The sequence below is a fragment of the Trematomus bernacchii genome, unplaced genomic scaffold, assembly GCF_902827165.1.
Source record: "Trematomus bernacchii unplaced genomic scaffold, fTreBer1.1, whole genome shotgun sequence".
Taxonomy (NCBI): Eukaryota; Metazoa; Chordata; class Actinopteri; order Perciformes; family Nototheniidae; genus Trematomus; species Trematomus bernacchii.
Window position 1 is genome coordinate 4,277,672 of NW_022987313.1, and position 21,193 is coordinate 4,298,864.

At 44.6% G+C, this 21,193-nt stretch overlaps 1 protein-coding gene across 5 annotated transcripts in view; it reads right to left on the minus strand.

The window, feature by feature from the left end:
• The window catches only part of meis2a (Meis homeobox 2a), a 77,061-nt gene that overhangs the window by 49,808 nt on the left and 6,060 nt on the right, over nt 1-21,193 (minus strand). For all 5 annotated transcript variants that reach the window (XM_034115275.1, XM_034115200.1, XM_034115351.1 and 2 more), the window contains exon 7: nt 14,526-14,640. In XM_034115275.1, the coding sequence (XP_033971166.1) occupies nt 14,526-14,640 (115 nt within the window). The remainder of the gene's footprint in view (nt 1-14,525; nt 14,641-21,193) is intronic.

Sequence of the window (21,193 nt, forward strand, 5' to 3'; positions counted from 1 at the left end):
GGAGAAATGAGGACGAGGCTCCATCTCAAACACAGCTGTATCTGCATCCTGAGTGCAACGACTGAGTGGTTCCTTTTGCATGAGAAGTAATGCGTAGTTGTCTCCCCCAAAAACACATCATTAAGTGTTCCCTTAAATGAAGTGGAATAAGAGCTTCTAATTAGATGTTTTTTTTCTATGTGTGGGGAAGCGAGGCAGTCAGGCAGTAAGAAAGGCAGGGAGGGAAGGAAGGAGGGAGGAGGTGGTGGGGGCGGGGGGGGGTAGTTGCTCAACAACTCCTGTACCTCCCTCCCTTCTCCGCCCCTTCTCTAAGCCCCCTAACCCTGCCATCAGGCAGATATCTCTCTGTCATCCCTGGAATGCTGGAGATAACTATCGCCTCTCCACCGGTACAAGGCCTCTCTCCTCTCACAGGCACAGCTTTGACCCCACTGTGCACATCCCTACCATAGAGGGCGAGGTTGAAGTGGAGGCAACGGAGAGAATGAGAGGGGAGGGGTGAGGGTGGAGGGTTGTAGGTAAAACTTGTTTTTAACAGCCAGTCGGGCTATTTTACCTTTTAATCCAAAATAGGGCTGGAGCAAAGCCACCCTCCCCTTACAGCCTCTCCCCTGGAGCCAAAGAAGACTAGTTCGTCCAGAAGGGTGATGGGGGGGGAGGTAGGCTGCCTGGTTACTGCTTTTTCTCCAGAGTCACTGACTGCAACTCTCTTGATCTTTTCATAAGATGATCTGCCTAACTCTTCAAATGTTTCACTGTGTGAAAAAAGGTACGCACACCATCCAATGCTGTACACTGAACACATTATTAGTTTGATTAACCTGACCTAAAACAACTCATTCCTCATGACATCATAATATCTAACGTGTAAGGGTGCAAAATGACTACTTTGAAGTTGGTTTTCTATTCCATGGATATACATGTGTATCTGAATGCACAGAAAAGTGCTACTTTTACACAAATAAAATGATGTCAGCTGAGACAAGACTTTGCCAACCTAAGGGGGCTTTATTTGAGGAGGGTAAAAGACCCAAAGAATAGAGATGGAATAAAGATGTATAAAAGAAAGGAGGCAGGCTGTTGCAGATGTCAGGACCCAATTTGCATGAATGGCAAAGGGCTAAATTGCAGGGGATGGGGGAGCTACCCTCCACCCCTTCACCCCGCTCTTTTTGGGGGGACTAAAAGGGAGCTGTGATGCCCATGACTGCTCCTCACTCAGCAGACAGGGATCAGTGGCTAATGAAGGGCTTTGGGTCTCCACCAGACATTTCACACTCTCTGCCTCGCTGACAACTCCACCCCACGTCCCCCTGCACTCCAACACTACTGCTGTGCTCCCCTTAAACTCCAAATCGAATGGGGCTAATTGGTCTCACAGGTAATCGCAGTTCTTCTCTTGTTTCTCGATAAACAAATGAACCAACCTGCCAATGCACCTGTCCAAACCTTGTTTCTGTCCAGGTAGACTTCGTCCTTCTTTTTCCCCCTTACTTAAAGGAACAATGGAGCTATTCTTGATCTTAGTGCTTCAAATGTACGCTACTCCCTCCATAATTTACAATTGTTATGATAGAAAAACAGGGCTGGGAGTCCACAGAGAAGCATGCCTACGTTCTCAGGTTTGATGCTGCATTAAATATCAAAGAATAGGTATTTCCCAAAAGCAAGCGGGGCGATGTTGAATTGAAACAAGAGTGATCATTAGTAAAACAAGCTGCTTCCACACTTTTCCTTTGTTAAAATGACTAAGTTGCGATACTTTGGAACAATAATGTTGTGAAAGCAGGGAATAAAGAGATGAGACAGACCAAAAGAAATGGAAAGCACGAAAATGCATGAATCTGCTTTAGAATCCCCGCTATTGCAAGCAGCCATGTGTTGGTTGCCAGTCTTAACTGAATGTGGTTTTGTGATTCAGAACAGCTTACAGTGTTTGAGGCAATGTATGACAACAGCATCAGCGGTGATGCTCTACCCTCAATTACAATTCAAACCAAAACAAACATACTCCCTGTTTTTATCCCTGAGAGCAGACAAAGACTTGGATTTATTGCAGACATCTTTGCCACACCTGATGGACGGTGGCATCAAAGTATATTTCAGCAGAGAGCTGAGGGGTTGGCAGAGTAAATGGATGTAAAGGTTTATAAATCAACAAGTCAACCATCAGATTGTAGCCTCTGCTCAGCAGCCCTCTCATCAGGCAAATGCCATGAAGTTTTTTTCTTCTACTCGCTTTCTTTTTTTTCACACAAATGTCCTGGAGGCAGGGAACAAAGCGAGCAGAACTGATTACTGCGCTGCTGCCCCGCTCCGCCAGTCTAAACTCTGTTTGGCTTCCTAATGAGCTCACTAAAAACCCAATTCATCACCCATAACCCCTTCTCAACCTGCCTTGAAATCCCCCGTAGTGGGGGAGTCAAGGACAGTCCATTTACAGGCTTTGGGCTGAGGTCAAGGACTGTGAGGGGTGGATATCAGCGGTAGGGGCAACAGCACGACCAAGGTTATTGTGACACTAGAGAAACTTCCTTTGGAGTTCCTGCCGTATCTAAACGTGTTCAGTGTACGCAATTCATTTCCTTTCAGCCAATCTTCTTCTTTGATCGTCACACTCTATGATTTCAATACATTTTTACTATTTGCGCACAGTGTGTTGTTTTTGTTACTCTTTACACTAACATCCCTCATCCCCTACACCCCCCCTTTTTGCCCAATACCAGCGGTGTCCCAGCCTGAGCGGAGGAATGTCCGGCTCGATGGCTGCAGCAGCGGGAATGTCCCGTTCCAGTCAGCGTTCGCACCAGAGATTTCAAGTTTAATACCCCTTCGTCCCATCCCCGCAAAGACAGGAATTTGGTGGGAAGGGAATGTAGTGGGATGGGGGGGGGGGGGATGAGAGAGTAGATATAGTAGGATATTGTAGGGAGATGACAAACAGCTGAGAAGGTAGAAAAAGAGAAAAGGAAGGGAAGGAATATATCTTAATGAGGAGGTGGATGGGTGTTGGTTGGAAGGGAGGGGGTCAGAGGATGGAGGGTTAGGGTAAACTCCCACAGTTCCTCATTACATGGAGCTGAAATGATCCTCCTGACACCTGAGCTGTAACCAAGAGATTACAGAATTGATGAATCCTTGGTTTAAAATGCAGCTGTTTTATTCTGCTTTAGTAATTAATTCTTTTTCCGATAGTGTATTGATTAAGCGTAGCCCCTGATAAAGTTCAAACTGAGAGAGATCCCTGCGGGGCTTTGGCTCGGCCTGCTCTGGAGAGTCAATGAAAACTTCCTTCCTCCACCTGCATCTCTCTCTCTCTGTCGGCGCAGTTTACCCTCATAAATTAGTCAGATCTGTGAGGAGTGAGTATCTGGCTCAGCTAATACTTGCTTTGTCTGGCCTCTTGCTAATACAATTCTCTGTTATGTTCATACTATCACACCTACACAAATGCAGAGGCCCTTTTAACACAACTCACAAACATATTCATCTTAAGGGGATTTTTCTTTCTGGCATACTGATTGAAATACTACATGTTCTCTTGGATACAGCTCTTGCGTCTCCTTTCACAAAACTACCCTTTCATTATTTTTATCGCTGCGTTTTTCCATACAGCTGTGAGTGAGTCTGATCAACAGAGGGTAGAGTGGGTTTCTCCAGGGAGCCAACTAGCAGAAAAATCAGATACAGCTTTACAAGAGAGTCAGACGCTCATGTCTTGTCAAGACCCCTCACCTACCGGCTCCTTTACAAGTCAATAACCAGGGCCCAGTGTCCTCCACTGGGCCTTGGCACACATTTGCCTTGTTCTATAGGAAGCAAAGGCAGAGGGGAGCCCACAGCTACATTTCCCATGGTGTTAATACTGGATTATTCTGTACAGTATTATGAAAATAATATTGTATTTCTGCAGTGAAACTCATGAGGAAATATATGTCCACATCCTAACTGTGCTAGGACACTACCATTATCCCCAACACATAACATGGACTCCTCTGTCATTCCTGTAATACATAGTGACAAATAATTGGTGACCCTGTGAGGACGGAAGAGCCAGTTAAAAGCCTTTTCCAATATTAAGAACTAATGAAAGAGTGAATGAATTATGAAAGGAGAAAGGAAAAATATAATTAGAAGGGGGAAGTAGTGCTTAATACATTTACTCGAGACTATTTCCTTTCGTTAATGGGGCCGCAGCATGCAGAGAGAGGGTTTTGACGAGGCAAGTATTGACTGTCCGCCCTGCTCCTTAAGGTAAATCCAGCAGGTCATTTCATTAAGGCCCAATTCCATGGCACTAATTTTGATTTTAGGGGCTTGACAGCTGTTGGCAGTGGAAATTGCTATGGCAGAAAAAGTGAGAGAGGAGCCTATTACTGCTGTGAAAAATACAAATTGAAAAGCCTTGGTTCACATTACCGCAACTCTGCCTTTGCCGACCGTTCAACATTCGTATTCTTTGCATTCCTGGACCTCAGCTTTTGGTTTTACACAGCAATATCATTTTAAATAAGAGTCAAATGTAACAAATGCATGCAAATAAAAACATGTCCGCGAACAATTACAGTTATTTTATATTAATTTACCAAAGATTTATTTGTTTTTCTATCTTCCAAACTAGGTATAAGCAACTCTCCATCACACCATGGCCACTGTAGGTGTCCTGCAGTGAGATGGACCCGACTCACAATGCAGGCTCCTTATCTTCTTGGCTTGCAAGTTAATAAGAAGCATTAAAGTTCCAGAAGGAAGAAAAAAAAAAAAGCTTTTCCTCTGATGCTATTAATTAGCAGTGCTCTATAGCTCTCAGCTTTTTGAAGCTCTCCATCTCCTTTTGTTTCAGTCTCTTTTTCCTTTTTTTTGGAGCGGCCTTCGTTATTGACTTTTCAATTTTCCCCCTCACATCCACCCCCTGCACTAGCCGTAGCACCAGCGCTTCTGCAGCGGTGCCCAGCCCCAACGATACCCCCAAGCCCACTCTCCGAGACGCTGGCTGGGGAGCCCGGAGTGCTGGTCCAGCCCTACAGCTCCCACCAGCCCACCACTCACTCCCAACGAGACCAGAATCAAAGAGAGAGGCCCTTAAAATATAACCATGGGTATAATGAGGGTGCTCCAAAGAACAATAAGCATATACACCAAAGGAGAAAGGAGAGTAGGAGTACAAAAGAAAGACAGAGAAAACTATAAGACTGCTGGCCTGAAAGTGTTCTTGAGAAGCGAACAACAGAGGGAGGATGAGAAAAAAGAAACAGAATGATACTTTGCTTTGGTAGAAAGGGCAAAGGGCCACAGCCAGTGGTGATGGTAGCCAGGGCCACGCATCTATCCGACCACATATCTGAACCCAAAACAACAAGGGGGTCTGCCGCATGCCTCTGGAGCCAAAGGGAGCACGACTAATTTCTGCACAACAATAGGCCTGGATGGGCGCCCACACAATGGCAGGTGCTTTGAATAGCAGCAGGGCCCTTGCAGCAGGGATCTTCTCCTCTCTCACTCCGAGGGCTCGGGCTCTGGCTTGTGTAACCTTTCATTTTCAACCGGGCTTCCTTTTGACTCATAAAGGATGAAAATGATCTCATGGGGGGTGAAGGGGGGTTGGGGGGGGGGGGGGTGCGAAGGAGTAAGAGACGGCCAGGCCTGTGAGGCACAATCCAGATCAGATCTGTGTTTTCTTTGCATGTTATCTACCTTCTTTTTCTCTATCTCGAATGTTTTTTTTATTTTCTCTCCCTCTCTTTCTGTATTTACAGTATCTCGTTCTCTTTATTCTGCTTGTCTCACTCTCACTCCCCTTTTCTTCCACCTAATTTTTTCCATCGACTGTTGGTCTGTTGTGTTTGTTGTGCTGCTGCTGCTGGGCTGTCCTGTAGGCCATGGTGCAGTGGTAAAGGCAGTTTTCCCCCCACCTTAAGAGCATTCTTTCCGGGGTCACAAGGTCAGGCTTCACAGATGTCTCCTGCAGACACTCAGTTGTCTAAGGACTGCATCCCTGGGAGTAAGCATTCGTTCAAAAACAATGCAGCCCCCCTTCTTACTTTGGAAAATGTTAAATGTTTTTTCTTTTTTTGTCTCTCTTTTTCCTACCTCTCTGATTTCATTGTTTTATTTTTGAATGAAGCTATGTAGTGAGGGCAATTTTTCCAAGGTGGAGGTTTTTGTGTTTAGATAAAGAGAGAAATAACTGGTTATCACAAGATAGTGGTGTTTTCTGGCTGCTTTCATTCTTTGAAACAGTCCCCGTCTCCCTAAGTTTCCTGCAATTGTTCTAATGGGGCCTTAGTCATCCTTGCCTGATGGCAGAGGGAAAGATGCTTTTAAAGGTCTTAGTGTGTGTGTTGCCATGGGAGAAAAATGAAAACATGTAGGAACTGTCCTGAAATTCACACTGAGAGACAGATACAAGCAGCCCCTAAGTAAGCAGGACAGAGGCCAAACAAAGAGCGACCCTAAATGAACAGAAAGGCAATATTTGAACTACAACTGCGAAGCCTCAATCTCAACAAAAACATGTATAGAAGAGAACTCCTTTGCCAAATGGCTTTCATTAAAAATAAATCAGCTTCTGCATTTCTAGGGGGCGGAGCGGGACACTGGTAAAAGAGAGGAGATTTAACATGCAAGTTCTGCCTCAGAACATGGAAAAGTGTGTAATTGGAACAACATTTAAAAAAATCCAGGCAGTGAGCTATCCCTGAATATCTTTCTCCTTTTCATCTCGCTTTTCCTTGTTCCTTTTTCTCTTCCCTCATTTTGATATGGTGTTTTTGCTTCCCCCTCCAAACATCCTCTCTGTATTCTGCAAATTGATAACCCTCTAAATGAATTATGTTAAATGCATAATGAAGGTTTTCTCAGCTTCAGCCCTGCAGCCAGCCAGGATGGAGCTTCTCGTTTGGCATGTTTGATTCGTTTTGTTGCGCATTTAGCCCCAGTGTTCCTTCGGAGTGTTCACTGCTTGGGGCATGTAAATAAGAAATTATCCTTGCTGACTAACATGGCTAATACCTCCTCTGGGGTAATCAAAAATTATTAGACGCTTGCTTCCAATAAACATTAGGGCTCATGGCACTAACCACTGTCAAATCGCTCACTTCCGCCTGCTCCCTAATAGCCATAAAATGGGTGAACAAAAGTGATCAGGTGTGGAAAAAGCACTCTGGCTACGTTGAAACTGAGAGACTGCGGGACTTCTATTATGCCTAAAAAAGCAGCCCTTGGCTTTAAGAGTCATTAAAGCATGTACTAGAGTGGGAATCAGACGAGAAAATGAGCTTATCTTGCATAATGCCCTCAAAAGCTTTGCATAAACGTGAAAGATGTGCGCGTGAAAATCAGCAGCAGAGAGGAAGAACTCGGGATTGTAACACACTTCCTTTATGATCCTCCCACTCTCTTGGATGGCGGCAGCATGGTTAAAGCACTACCTGTAGGGTATAGCTGCTCTGCTATGTTCCAAATATGCTTCAGTGTGTAAACCCTGGTTTACACAAGGGACAACCACACAGCAAGTGAACAAGCTATAGCTGGCCTTGCTAAGCCACTCTACTCAACCGCTTGCTGTCTCTGGGAGGGACCTTTTCTGTGATGTGGGGTTCGGATATTAGGGGGAGGAGAATTGGGAGGGTGGGGGTGGTGGAGGAGATTAAAGAGCCAAGGGAGGCAGAAGAAAGGAAAATAAAGTAAAAGAGCACAAGGCCCATTGGTCAAACACAAAGGAGGAGAGAGGGAAAGGACATTTGAAGTCAGGGTTAAACTCCAAATAAGCACACCTTAAACGGGCCTGTGTAAGCTGGCAGTCAGGGTTTTTGGACTTTCCCTGCAGGTGTGCCTTTGACAGACTTGGCCTCCATAACCTCTCTCTGATCTAGAATGGGGCCCGGGGTTGGACACAGAAGAAAACCAATGGCATCTTGCTGCCTCTGCTTCCCATTCTATGCCTATTCCATTTACACACGCATGCTTAAACTCTCTGTAAACACACATACGGACACAAGCACACTGCCAGACAAGCGGAAAACAAATCTGGTGAGGACATGAGCAATTGGATTATCACCTCTTAAGGGTGACTTCTTGGCTGACCCCCTTCAGGCAAGCCTGCTGAAACAAGACAGAAAATATCCTGGGAAAACACGCTCCCTTTAAAGAACTGAAGCACTGTCATCCTTGTGAAAACACAGCGGCAGCAGCATTAATGGACGAGGAAATGCCCTTTGGGGCACACGCTCAAATCCCTTTTAGACGTATTACATCAGACCCTTGTGCACTCCTCCTCATCACCACATGCACTGGAGTAATCAGCAAAGGAACATGGGTGTGTAAACCCGATGAACTGACACAACAGCACTGCACTCAGCTTTGTTTTTGGCCCAAGCCTTTGCATAAAAGAGAGAAAAAGTCACTCCCTCTTTTTTACTGTCAAGAATACTTCCCTGAAACACCTTTTGAATTATTCTCAACTCACTCACAGATAAGCCAATCTTCATCTACTTCCCATAGAAAGAGAAGAAAAGAGAACAAATGTCTCCCCCCAAGCTTTCCCTTAATGGTGCAAAACAGACATTCCCCTCAGCTGCTGTCAGAATAATCTGGGTAATTTTTTCCCTATGTTCTCCAAACATTAGTTTGCACATTAGGCTGACCCAGTTCATGTGCCTTTCCTGCTGTGTAGGACCCAGTTCGCAGCCAAGCTAGGCCAGGCTGGGTTGGGCCGGGTCGCACTGGGGGCCTGTTCGTGATTATGGACCAGAGGGACCAGGCCCCAGCCAGAACTGAGGGAGAGTGGAGTGGAAACGATAAGAGGAAAAGCGGGAAAGCATGAGCTGCAGTGTGGATGGAGTAGTGGTGATGTTGTGGGTTCAGAAGTATGTTACTGGAAGTGGAGCCGAATCTACTGGCAGCCCGCATCCCTTTTCAGTTCCTTTGCTTTCCTTGTTTTCATGTGTTTTTTTCTCTCATCATCTATAGACTCTAAGAACGTAACACAGGGTCAGGAGAAACACAGAGAGACGTACAAAAAAAAGGAAGAGAGAGCGGAAGGAAGGAGAGAAAATCACATTTTGGACAGGGGCCAGGTAGTCTGCGGTGCCGAGCGCGAGACAGAGATGGGTGAGAGAGGAGAGGAGTGTGAGGGAGAGGGTGGGAGAAAGAGAGGTGGAGGAATAAATGGAAGGAGAGGGAGAGAGAAGATGAGAAAGGGACTTATGGAGAGAGGGAGAGAGGGGATGAGCCTGAGAGCAGAGCCCCTTGAAACAGCTTGAAGTGCAGCAGCGCTTAAGTAAGAGTGCACATATGCCCACACACACTATGTCTATGTGTGTGTGTGTGTGTGTGTGTGCACAGGAGAGTGACAGCCATTCCCGTAAATGCCCGTGAATGCTGAATCCAGCAAGAATCTGGTGTTAGAGCAGAAGCAGGGAGAGATCCATTTTAAAACTATGTGCATTAACTATACTTTTCCCCATAGATTAAGCACTCCACATGAATAATTTAGCCTCTCTTATGCTAATGGGATCATGAAAGTATCCCCTCCGTACCGTGTTTTCTCCCCCTCCACTGCAACACTTCTCAGCTTTCAACAATGGCCCTGCCCCTTCCCAACAAACCATCAGACAGACACACTGCACTGTTTTCACAACAGACACCTGACTAACATGGAGCTGACATGTAGTGACAAGGCTAAAATGGTAGCCTGTTGAGGAACACTGTGGCCTTGTTATCCTCATTAGGCAGGTATATTTTGAGCTTGTTTTCTGTTGAAGTGCAGTTTACTTGCTGACACTGGCAGAGATATAGCCAGTTATAGTTATATTATTATTTGAATAGTTGGCTGCACTTGTTGTAATGTTTATGTGATTGCTGTTGCCATTGAGCTGGTTTTGTAAAGGGCTATGGTGGCAAACTGCTCCACTTACATTCTGCTGAGGTCATGTGCATTTTCTTTCGAGAGGGGAAGTGGACATATCCTGTGTGTTTATGTGTTTCTCTGGCCTTTTTTTGTTCGGCCTCTGCCATCACACACTAAAATATACGCATACACACCCTTGTTGCTTCAGCATTGTTTTGTGGCGAGGTGGGGGCACTGTGTAAAAATTATCAGTGCTCCAACAGCTGGGAGTGAGAGCCATGAAACAGCAGGGCTTGGGTCTGCTTTATTGTTTATCTGTTGTTTATGGGCCAGTGTTCAGCTTTAATTACTACACTAAATTAAACTCTAACAGGCACTTAGAGGGAACCAGCTAACACACGCACATGCACAGAAACTCACCCACACACTCACACTATATACTTTCTATACACAGACACACCTCACTGATCACTCCAGAGATGGAGTATAGGCTACTAAAATGCATCAAGGCTTCCATCTTGCGTTTAGCACAGACTGCTGATCTTTCTGTTGTGATTGCATTTCTTTTTTTAAATGTTCCTCACTAAGTTTGGGTCTTCTTTAGCCCTTAGTGTTGCTGTAAGAAAAGCCAAAGGTCTGTAAAACGCCAGATTCAACAGGCCTTGTTCATGTTGGCGCTCTCTGGGCTGACCCGGGGAGTCGTGTCCCCACCAGGAATGACCCCCCTCTGGTGAGCTCAACCACAAAGACCTTGCTGAGTGGGGCCCCTGGTCAGGGCCAAGGGAGCTCACCACACTCCCCACGCATACACACACATGTACCACAATACCATCAAGCGCAGCATGCTCCCTTGGAGCCGAACACTCAAGCTCTCCCTCTCTTCCTCCCTTTCTCTCCATCTCAGCCTCTCTCAGTCTCTCTGGGGAGTCCGTGTATCCGCAGAGCGTGGGGATTGTTCAATTGCTGAGAAAATGTACAAAATGCTTTCTCCTCTCTTCTGCTGAGCCTTTCCCATTTACAGTAGAATCGTACAGAAAGCCCCTTTGCTCACCACTCAAAATGTCAACGTGGATTTTGGTCTTCATGCATAGCTAATAATTACAAGTGTGGACTGGAGCTGAGGCATGCACGCACACACACTCAAACACATACGTATACACATACAGCAAGAGGGGGGGAAACGTTACCTACCATGCTGAATCAGAGTTGGGGATTTACAATTCATGACTGAGTGCTTTTGACTATACTATGTTTGGTGTGGGCAAACGTGCAGAGTATTTCATCATGCTGCTCCATCACACTTTGGATGTTTAACATATTACGGACACCTGCTTGGAAACGACTGCTATTTTAAGGCATGCACATTTATCAAGTTTAACTCCCTGCAACTGATGTGTCTGATGTTTCTAGATAAGCTAGCTTGGAGGAGCTCCAAAGGACTGTTAATCAAAATGAAGTGCGAGCAGAGCCAATGAAGTTATTGTGTGTTACCTTCTGAACCATCTCCCGTAAATGCTGAAATGTGTTTATCTAGCTAGAACATAGGGAGTCACTCTCTAAGAGTCAGTAAGTGAGAGTGCAGGATTTGCCCTGAGGGTGATAATTCATATTTTCTTTTTTTCGGAGGGAAATTCTGAGAAAAAGCACCAAAAGAAAAGTATGTTAAGAGCGGGGGTTGGGGAGAGGTTACAGATCTTAGTACTCAACCGAAACCTTTTTCATATGTGTCAGAACTTTAACTGGCAATCTTTACTCACAGCTATGAGCATGCTTCACCTTGGTTTACTGCTTGACAATAAATTATTCCACAAGAGGGGCGATACATATTTGCGCACTTGTTAAATTGTTTTTTGGCAGAGGTTCAGAGCAATGCTCAATGCTGAGATACAAGCCGAAGATTTGTGGAAGTGAATTCTGCTCATAGCAACCACCCTGAGTCCTGTATGTACAGTACTAAAAGGTATGCGAGTGATACTGATATTTATACTTCTGTACGTGCCCTAAGAGCAGCCAAATGAAAAGGGAAAGTTAAAACATTTTACTCTTTTTGCAATTGACTGCTTTACCATTCTTTGGGAAAATGGAGTGCATTCATATAATCAACACAGTGATGTTTCTGGCATAACATTTGAGTTTATTTTATTTTTTTCACCCCAACACCTTTTAAAGATGGAAGATGAGAAGGGGAGTTAATGTTTACCTTGGCAGCTAAAACCAAAAAGCACTGAGGGTCTCACGCACTCTTTCTCCCTCTCCTCCCGCGCCCATCTATCCTGTCTTCCTCAACTGATCCACATCGTCACCCCTTTTAACAGGGGCCAAGCTGTTAAAGACCCCATTACTGAAGTGAAGCACACATTTCACATTTTCTCTGTGGACTTGAGAGTGTGGACTACAAATTTTATGTGGAAATGTATTGAGAAAGGAGGAGAGTTCATGCGTGGAGTGGAGTGGAGGAGAGAAGGGGGAAAAGGTGGAGAGGTTGGGGAGGGACGGCTCTTGTCAGAATGGAAGGGCCAGAGTCGGGAGTCAGCGAGCGCTTCAAGCGTTAACGTAATTGCAAGAATGTGAAAAATGAGGCGGCGGGGCTCCCGAGCGGAGCGAAAGGTCAGAGCATGCCTCACACAAAACAACTGGCTGGAGGACGGCCTCATTAGACCATTAAATCAGCTGCCCTCTCTCTTTTTCTGCTTCTGCTTTTTCTCGCTCTGCATACTTTTTCACCTTCTATACTCTTTTCACCTCTGTACTTTAATGTCTCTTGCTTCGCCTTGTTTTAAATCTCTGCGTTTATTCTGTGATGCTTGCTTTGTGGGTTTTTTTCACGAAACATTTAGTGTGGGTCAGGCTCTGGCCCTGATCTAGTCCAGGCCTATCTTGGCCCGATGCGCGTTGCTGTACCGTAACTGTCTTTGGCCCGTATTGATCCGCTGTTACTGGATACGGTGGGGAGAGGAGTCGATAAGTGCTCTGTGGATTACAGGTCACTTGTACTTATGTGTGTAAGATAATCAATAGGCAGTGCATTTCTTTCTCTCGTGCCCCCCGCCCCCCCTTCCTCACTCTGTTGTTCCTGCTGCCTTCATCTCCCATGCTACTTGTAATTGCACAGATGAGTGCAAAAACTCCACTCATGCTGTTTCTTCTGACCTGCAATTATGCAGTGTTTTTACATAATATTATTACTACCAGATATCCAACACTTTATTTTGTCTTCTCTTTTTGTTTCTTTTCCTTTTATTGGCCCACTATGGAGCGGCAAAGAACATGGTGATTTATCCCTATTCTTATTAGTGTAATTTTATTGTACCTAATTTCTCCATTATGCTTATATTGTCAAATAGACATATCCTGTTGCTTAGCCAAGGCCTAGCTATCATCAACTAGCCTGTGATCCAACTAGTCCTGACACAGCCAACCACAGAGGTTTGCTGTGGCCCCTGGTCTGTGGTCAGTAATGGTTCAACTGCTGCTTCTTTCTGAAGAGGAGAAAATGATTTAAACGGCCCCACCACAGACAAACATCCCATCGATACGTTTGATCGCTTATCGGCAAAACGATAGTCTTGAATGGGACAAGACAAGCGGCCTCAGTCTGTGAGCGAGCTGTTATAAGTGTGTGTCTGAGTGTTTGAGCCTGTTTGTGTGTGTAGACAGCGTGATGAAATTTCATGCAAAACCGTGGACACTGCCAGAGGGTACACACGGATACAGACACACACACACATATTCTTCTGCCATTGAAATGAGATCTTGCTGCATTCAAAACAAGGGGAAGGCACGAAAGGAAAGGCCAAGAGCTTATCATCTGTTGTCTTAGTTCAGGCAGCAGTTGCATTTAATAAACAAATTTAACCTCACAATGTTTTGATGCTTGTCCTCACCTCTGAATTTAACTAACAGCATATGCTTCTGTTCGTTTACATGTCAAATTTGATATGGACCGTGACAAAAATACAAGGCAGATAGATCAGACTTGCACAAGCTATCTGTAAAAAATTCAAATACATTTGTTTTGAAATGCATTATTACAGTTGGCAGGTCGTGTACTAGATAACAGAAGGCTCACTAAGACATTATGAGTGGCTGTTGTGTGAGCAAACTTGATATGCTTTAAATGCAATCAAGAACTGGCAGAAACATAGTATTAATCACCAGCTTTTGTTAGGCTCTCTAAATAGCAACATTCTGGAAAGCCCTTTACTAGGCTGGTGTATGACAGTCGCTGTTGCTTGCTTTTGAGAGAGAGTGTGATAAGCAGGTTCATTTTTAGGTGTGACTATGTGTTTACATGGACGCCATTCAAAAAGCAGGATAATCCAATGTGCAAAAGAAGGGACTGGGACGTATATGTATAGAGAGATGTGCCATCTATTCAGTGTAGATCTCACATTAAACAGGGTTGAAGGGAAGTGTTGGCAACTCTACCCATGCATGATGATTAATATGTCCTGCATGGACCTGCTCCTGCATCTATGTATGTTTATGTCTCCGCGCTTGAGTGCACAAGGGCATGTGGAAATGTGTGTGTGCGTGTGTGTGTGTGTGTGTGTGTGTGTGTGTGTGTGTGTGTGTGTGTGTGTGTGTGTGTGTGTGTGTGTGTGTGTGTGTGTGTGTGTGTGTGTGTGTGTGTGTGTGTGTGTGTGTGTGCATGCCCATTTCTGTGCTGGCTCACCTTGTTCGCTGCTGTTGTCACCGCTCTGTGAAGCGTGTCCCCCGCTGGAGGGCCCCGGTGTGCCGGCGGAGTGTGTGGAGGTGGCGTCATCATGGTCTCTCCAGGAAGCTGGGTTCTGAGGTTTGAGAAGAGCGGAGCGAGCGTGGGATCCATCCGTGCATCCATCCACATTCCCCATCCAAACCGCAAACCAGGAGCAGAGAGAGCAGGGAGGCGGGAGAAGGGGAGGAGAAAAAGAGAGAGAGAGAAAGAGACCATATGAGTATACTGGAAAAGTGAGTGACATCTGTAAGAGTCTACAGGCACTGTGAAGGTCCTTGGCCTGCTTACATTCTCCTGGCAAGCCGAAGAGCCCCATCGCATATTTCCCTGCTAGCAGACAATCAACGATGCCACTAAAATCTTAGATGAATAGAAAGTAACTAATGCACTAAAGCAGCTGGCAATAAGTCAAAACACTGTAATCAAAGTGTTTCATTAATGCATGAGAGCAAAATGCAGCACTGTTAATGTGGCGTCTGATTTTGAACGTTGCAAGTGGAGCACTTGTGAGTAATTGTCTAAACACACATGGCAGAGCCCAGTGGAGTTCGTTTATACCATAACCAATTGAGACTTCCGTGTCAAGTGAGAAATATAGAGGTAAAAAGTCCAAACACACCACAGCCGCCATTAATCATTACCACTGTCAGAAATGAAAATAAGATATGACAGTGATTCTCCTGCTAATCTGCCAAAAATGTGTCCACGCCCACAGCGACATAGACACACGCCCACAGAGGCTTGCAGAAATACACTTACGCACACATGCTAATGACATAATAGAGCAAGAAGTATAAACACACATGCACACACACTCACTTTTATATATACAAACACATGCTGAAAAAAAGTGTTAAATCTCTGCTGGCTAACTTCAAAGAAATGTCCATAAACAAATTCATAGCTTTTAAGGCGTCTTTCTTTTTTCGTTCAGCTCAGTTTCTCTCCTTCTGCTCTCTTTCCTGGTCATTCCCTCTGCCCTGTCGGTGCTCACGGGGAAACAGGATTTTCTACTGTACAGGAAAGGCTTTATCAGTGCCACATGAAGGCAGGCTGGAGGTGGAATTTCCTCTGCCATTCAGGCAAAAGAGGGACAGACGGATCACGTCATTTACTATTCTCGATCCCATACACGCTGAAAAGCCTCTCACACAGAGTTAATACGGTTTACAAAACCCTAGCTAGTCTTTCCCAATTTAACCTGTCACCTGAGCACGATGACAACATGTTGGCGAACGTAAGCCCAACGTTGTCTGGGGCCCCGGGAGAAGCGGCCCCTTGAGCCGAGCCCAAGCCAAACAAACACAGGCCTGCACCAAGGCTTCCCACAAACCTCAACCCACTTCTCGGTTCCCGCTATGTATTTTTTCTCTCTCCCTCAAACACACAGCAACACATATACATACATAAGAAAGCAGGAGGAAAATGTACACGCCACAGAGTATTCCAAAACAGAGACCGTTTTTACCATTTTGTCTAACTTCAGTTCCTGATGAACTTCTTTTCCTTCAGCTCCCGCCAGAGAGGAGCCTGCCTGCCTGCTGTGGTGCCCCAGTCAGAGTGAGCTGTACTGGTGGAGGACAGACAGGATAGTGCCCGGAGACTATGATGGTTTGCAGGGAAACAGAGGATATAAGACAAGCGGCTGCCGAGCTCCCCTGGGTGTGCGGCCCTGATGTGCTGCTGCTTGTTCTGCTGTTGATGCTGCTGCTATGCCTGTGAGCCAGGCCCTTTTATCTGCTAAGTTTTTTGGGGAAGGAGGGCTGTTTTCTCAAACAGCTCGGAGCTGAAAACAGCAGACAGAAACACACAAGGCCCTTCAGACCCTCCGCTCCACTCAAGGCCCTCTCAGCGTCAGCTGTTCACCGGATGGCAATCAGATAAAGAGCTCGGAGAATTGCTCAGAAGTGGGGTACGAAGACAGGGTGAACAAAAGCCTGTGCGTGGGTTTTAGCCCTCCAGAGTGAACGGAGGGGAAAATGTCCCTGCTCGATGTGGCCCTGATCACCACATGGCATACTTCATGGGAACAAGGTCTGTTGTCTGTTATTCTCAACACAGCATGCTGCGTACAATCACTAATGTGGGAAAACCTCATCAACCCTCTGAAAACAGTCTAATTCTGTATGTCATGTGGAACAAACAGGGAAGGAGGTAAGAGTACCAGACTGTATAATGTATTTAGCCAGAGCTGGGCCGTTGTTGTTCCAAGAGAAGAAAATGACTGGGTTCTACTTCCTCACAATGAGACATCCACTGTCGGCAAGATGCGAGACAGACCTGACAAACTATGCTGGCTGCTCTCACACACTCTTGTTCACTCTCTCTCTCTCTGTACCACTCGCCAGCAATGGCCACAGCACAGTTTTAATGCAACAGCTGAATCGATAGGACTTAATTTAGCTATCATTGCAGAGTAATGTGTCATTTTTAATGGTGCTGGCACTAAATTAAATTCAAAGACACCACAGCTAATGGTGTTAAAGGGAATGATATTTTGCTGTGATTTGCTACCCTGGGGGTTTAATGGGCCTGTATGCAGGGATATAGATAATGCTTTGTTGGTTTGTTTCTTATTGGGCAAAAAGCAGAGCGCAGCACTTTATATGACCTAATAACAATAATACAGTACACTCTACGCCCAGTGAATATGCAGCAGATATCGTTAATGAAGAACACTCTCCTCGTTTAATACCTGTGAGTCATGTCTCATTCATAACGCTGTCTGCAAAACAAGACAACAAAATATCACAACAAAAGCGTTAACTTTCCACGCTCAACAAGGCGACAAAAGCAACAGCCTTTCCTCCCCATGAATAATTTAGTGGGCCTCTCTGAGCTATGGAGGCTGCATCAACAGACGCCGCACAGCGCAAACACACACAACCATTTTGTCACAACCCTCGTGGGTCTGATAAAGTTCAAACAAGTTGGGAAGAAAAAAAATCATGTCACCCAAACAGTCTTCTTCAACATACACAAGGAGATGAAGAAAAATAGAGGAAGAAGCAAAAGAGAAAATAAGGCCTCTAGCCCATGTGACTATTCCCTAAAGCTGGGCATAATTAGGAGTCAAACATGGTTCACTCCATGCTCTTCACTAATTGTGTTAAAGAGCAGTGTTACCAGGAGGAGGAGGAGGAGGAGGAGGGGGACGGCAGCAAGCAAAAGCACATACATGTGCAGACGGGAACGCACACACACTCACACAATAGGACTAGATAGAGAATAAGATACAAAAGAAGCGTGGTCTCTAGGGGCAGCCTTTTCTATTTGCTGGGGTTAGCAACTGGCAGCTGATAATACAAGTTGTAATTAATATAAAAGCAGGAGACAATATGGGGAGGAAGGCTTGTAGTGGAGCCAGGCCACAGGAGAGCCGGAGAATGCTGCCGTCTCCTCTGCTCCTGTCCCCTGTTTCTCATTTACAAACACCTGCCTGGCACAATCTCACTTCCCTCTCTGCACTCTGCCTACATCCCTAGGAATTTCAAATAAAATTGATTTAGCGGCAACATTGAATTTCCCTCAAATTCCCCTGGAACCCGGAGGAAAAGAGAAGAAATCTGTTGGTGTGGGCTGAGAAACAACTAGCCTTATGTGTGTGTGTGTGTGTGTGTGTGTGTGTGTGTGTGTGTGTGTGTGTGTGTGTGTGTGTGTGTGTGTGTGTGTGTGTGTGTGTGTGTGTGTGTGTGTGTGTGTGTGTGTGTGTGTGTGTGTTGCACAGCCACAGGAATCCTGTGCTGAACATGTACAGAATTGCTGACACACCAGAAACACACAGGAGCGTAAATCATAACGCCAGCTGACATTTCAAGACACATCTTGCTACATAGCATAAACAGAGAAAAGCTACTTTTCTGTTGGGTTGAGCTCGTAATTATACACAGCCTCTTTAGAAAATGTGTAGGTGCACCTCTTCTAAACAACTGAGTATTTACAACACCCCCAATTATCCAGAATATAAAGAGTCCTTAATTTAGAAGCTAATAATTCACCGGAGCGTGTTTTAACAGACACCAGGGATTAAGTGATTGTATTCATGCTTCAAAACTTGCTCTGAGGCAAAAACAACCTTCTTCACGGTAGTGGATGGCACATTACATGTGCAAATATGTACTTATAACACACACCCAAATGACAATTCAAAAGTAGGAAATAGCATAAATACAAAACACATCCATTCAACTTTCAGTTATTCCTTTTCTAAAATATGGGTAAATATACCTTTCACCAGCCACTTTACTATGTTCACCTGTACAAACTGCAATAGAATATACAATCAAATACAACCATAAAGTCTATATGTATGATGTCTGTAATTAACTTTAGGTTGTTGACAATGTCAGAGAGGTTTAATTAAATTGCATGTTTTAATAATGAGGTCATAAAGTTGAATTGTACTGCAATTATTATGCTCTACAATACAGCATCTGTAACTATGACTTCAATAATAAACATATAAGTGAATTTACACAATTGAATAAACATAAACAAAATGTGAAGATTATTATCTTATTAGAGTCAGAATTATTGATAGAGCTGTGAATACTGAGTATATGTAACAATATCTGTATATCGCATTTCAATATAAATAAACATACATGTCATGACTGTAAAACGACTGCCCGGCAACTGTTTTCATTGCGGTCGTTTACAGCATGCATGCAGCCAGAGGAAAGGGAGTGTGGGAGATGCAACAAGTGAGCTTAGCCTCTCTCTCCAGCCGCGGTAGCGATGATTAGATATGCCTGCCAACAGGGCCCTGCCTCTGAACACTAATCAAAAAGGAAATGTAAGGCCAGACATCCCACCATCACAAAACAATTGTGTGGAACAGACAGAGCGGTCCAAGTCAACGCTGCACTGTTTTCATGAGAAGGGGGGAGAGATCCAAACGTAGCCGGTCCCCGAGGAGAACAAAGCTAGTTGAATTAGAACACCTCCAAAACTGAGAAATTCCACGGTTGAGCAGGCCAGCTCGGCCCGAGGGTTTTCTGTCCACGGCTGTGTATGCGCTGCACCATGCATAGAGACATACAGAAACAGGACATTACTGGGCACACATCTCCGTGGATACACACAGTAAATCACTGCATGGGCACAAGATGAACTATTGCTATTACGTGACTGAACCTGTGACATCAACATTTCTGACCACTGTGCTCAGAGCCTGTAGCAGAAAATCAAATGTAAACAGAGAAAGCTTTTTCCCCCCCTTCTCCTTTTCCAGCCATGCAGGGGCAAGATAAGCTACACCATAAACTCTATGGGAACTACTATCACTCCCTGAGAAAAAGCTCTCCAAAACAAAGCGCCGGGACCTGCAAATCCTACACACTTTCTCTGTAAGAAATCTGAAACTATGCACAAATTCAAAGCCACTTTCAGAAGGGTAATGCATATGCATGGAGGAAATGAAAAGCCTTCTGCTAATATGCAAGCTTTACTGGAGAAGCGGCACAATAGCACAGGAAGACACAAAGGCTAATTCATTAGAACAGATAATATTCAGCCAGTGTTAATTCTATTTGCCTCTCTAATTGGATGTAGCACAGAAGAGACAGAAATTGTATTCATTAATTAAAAGACAAGAGAGCAAACCATTGACAAGCACACACACTGTATCAACCGTTTACAAATCTACACCGCTCTGTGTTTTTTTCCTTCTTCCCCATCACCCTTCATGTGTAATACAACATCTTTTTTTTCCTTTCTTTTAATTGGGATGGGGTTGATCTGAGGAGGGGCGATGAGTTAGGAAGCCTTGGGTGGGCTACATGGTTGAGATAGTCACCGCAAGCGAAAATAAGGGAAATCAACAGTGTCAGCAAGGCCTCATCCCACTCTCACTATACCATAATCCAATCAGCTCTAAGACAATGCTGCATTCGAGTGTAAATAAAACTGTGCTTATTATGCTCTGCTGTCAGGTATGAAGAGGGGAGAAGAGGGAAACCGTAAGAAATACAAAAAAGGAAGGAAACACACACACAGATGCACACACACATACAAACAAGCTCAACGTGCCGCCTCCTTCACAGTGAAGAGCCTCATCATCTCCAGAAAAACCAACTTTCACCAAATGAGATGTAGCCCAGGGCTATATATTAAAAATGCATATCAAAGCAAAGAAAAATGGACGTGAGAGAGTCTAACTAAATAAATTAGCATATCTAACTATCAAACTGCCTTCCTCTCCTCAATGAGAAGCGAGGACAGAGATGAATAATAAAATATAGACCCAAAAACAAATGAATAAATTAAATAAATAAATCAAGACAACTAGGACAAAAATTGCTTTCCATTCAGCGGCACAGTTTTGCATCCATGTGCATTTTTGTGCATTGTTTGCAATATTCAAAACACATTTTGGGCATGAAAAGCTGGACTCCTTCCAATTAAACATGGAAATTATGCTGAAGAAGTTAACTATTTACTAGAAGGCTTGTGGATCATGACGGCACTGTTTTCACTTTCAATATGTTTCACTTTGTGCAAATATTATTTCCACTAAAGCCTCACCAGGTGCACACATGCTCTCACACACTGAACAAAAATAAGGCATTTTTATTTATACAAATATAACTATAAACTAAAGCGTGTATGTTTCCATAACATGCAGT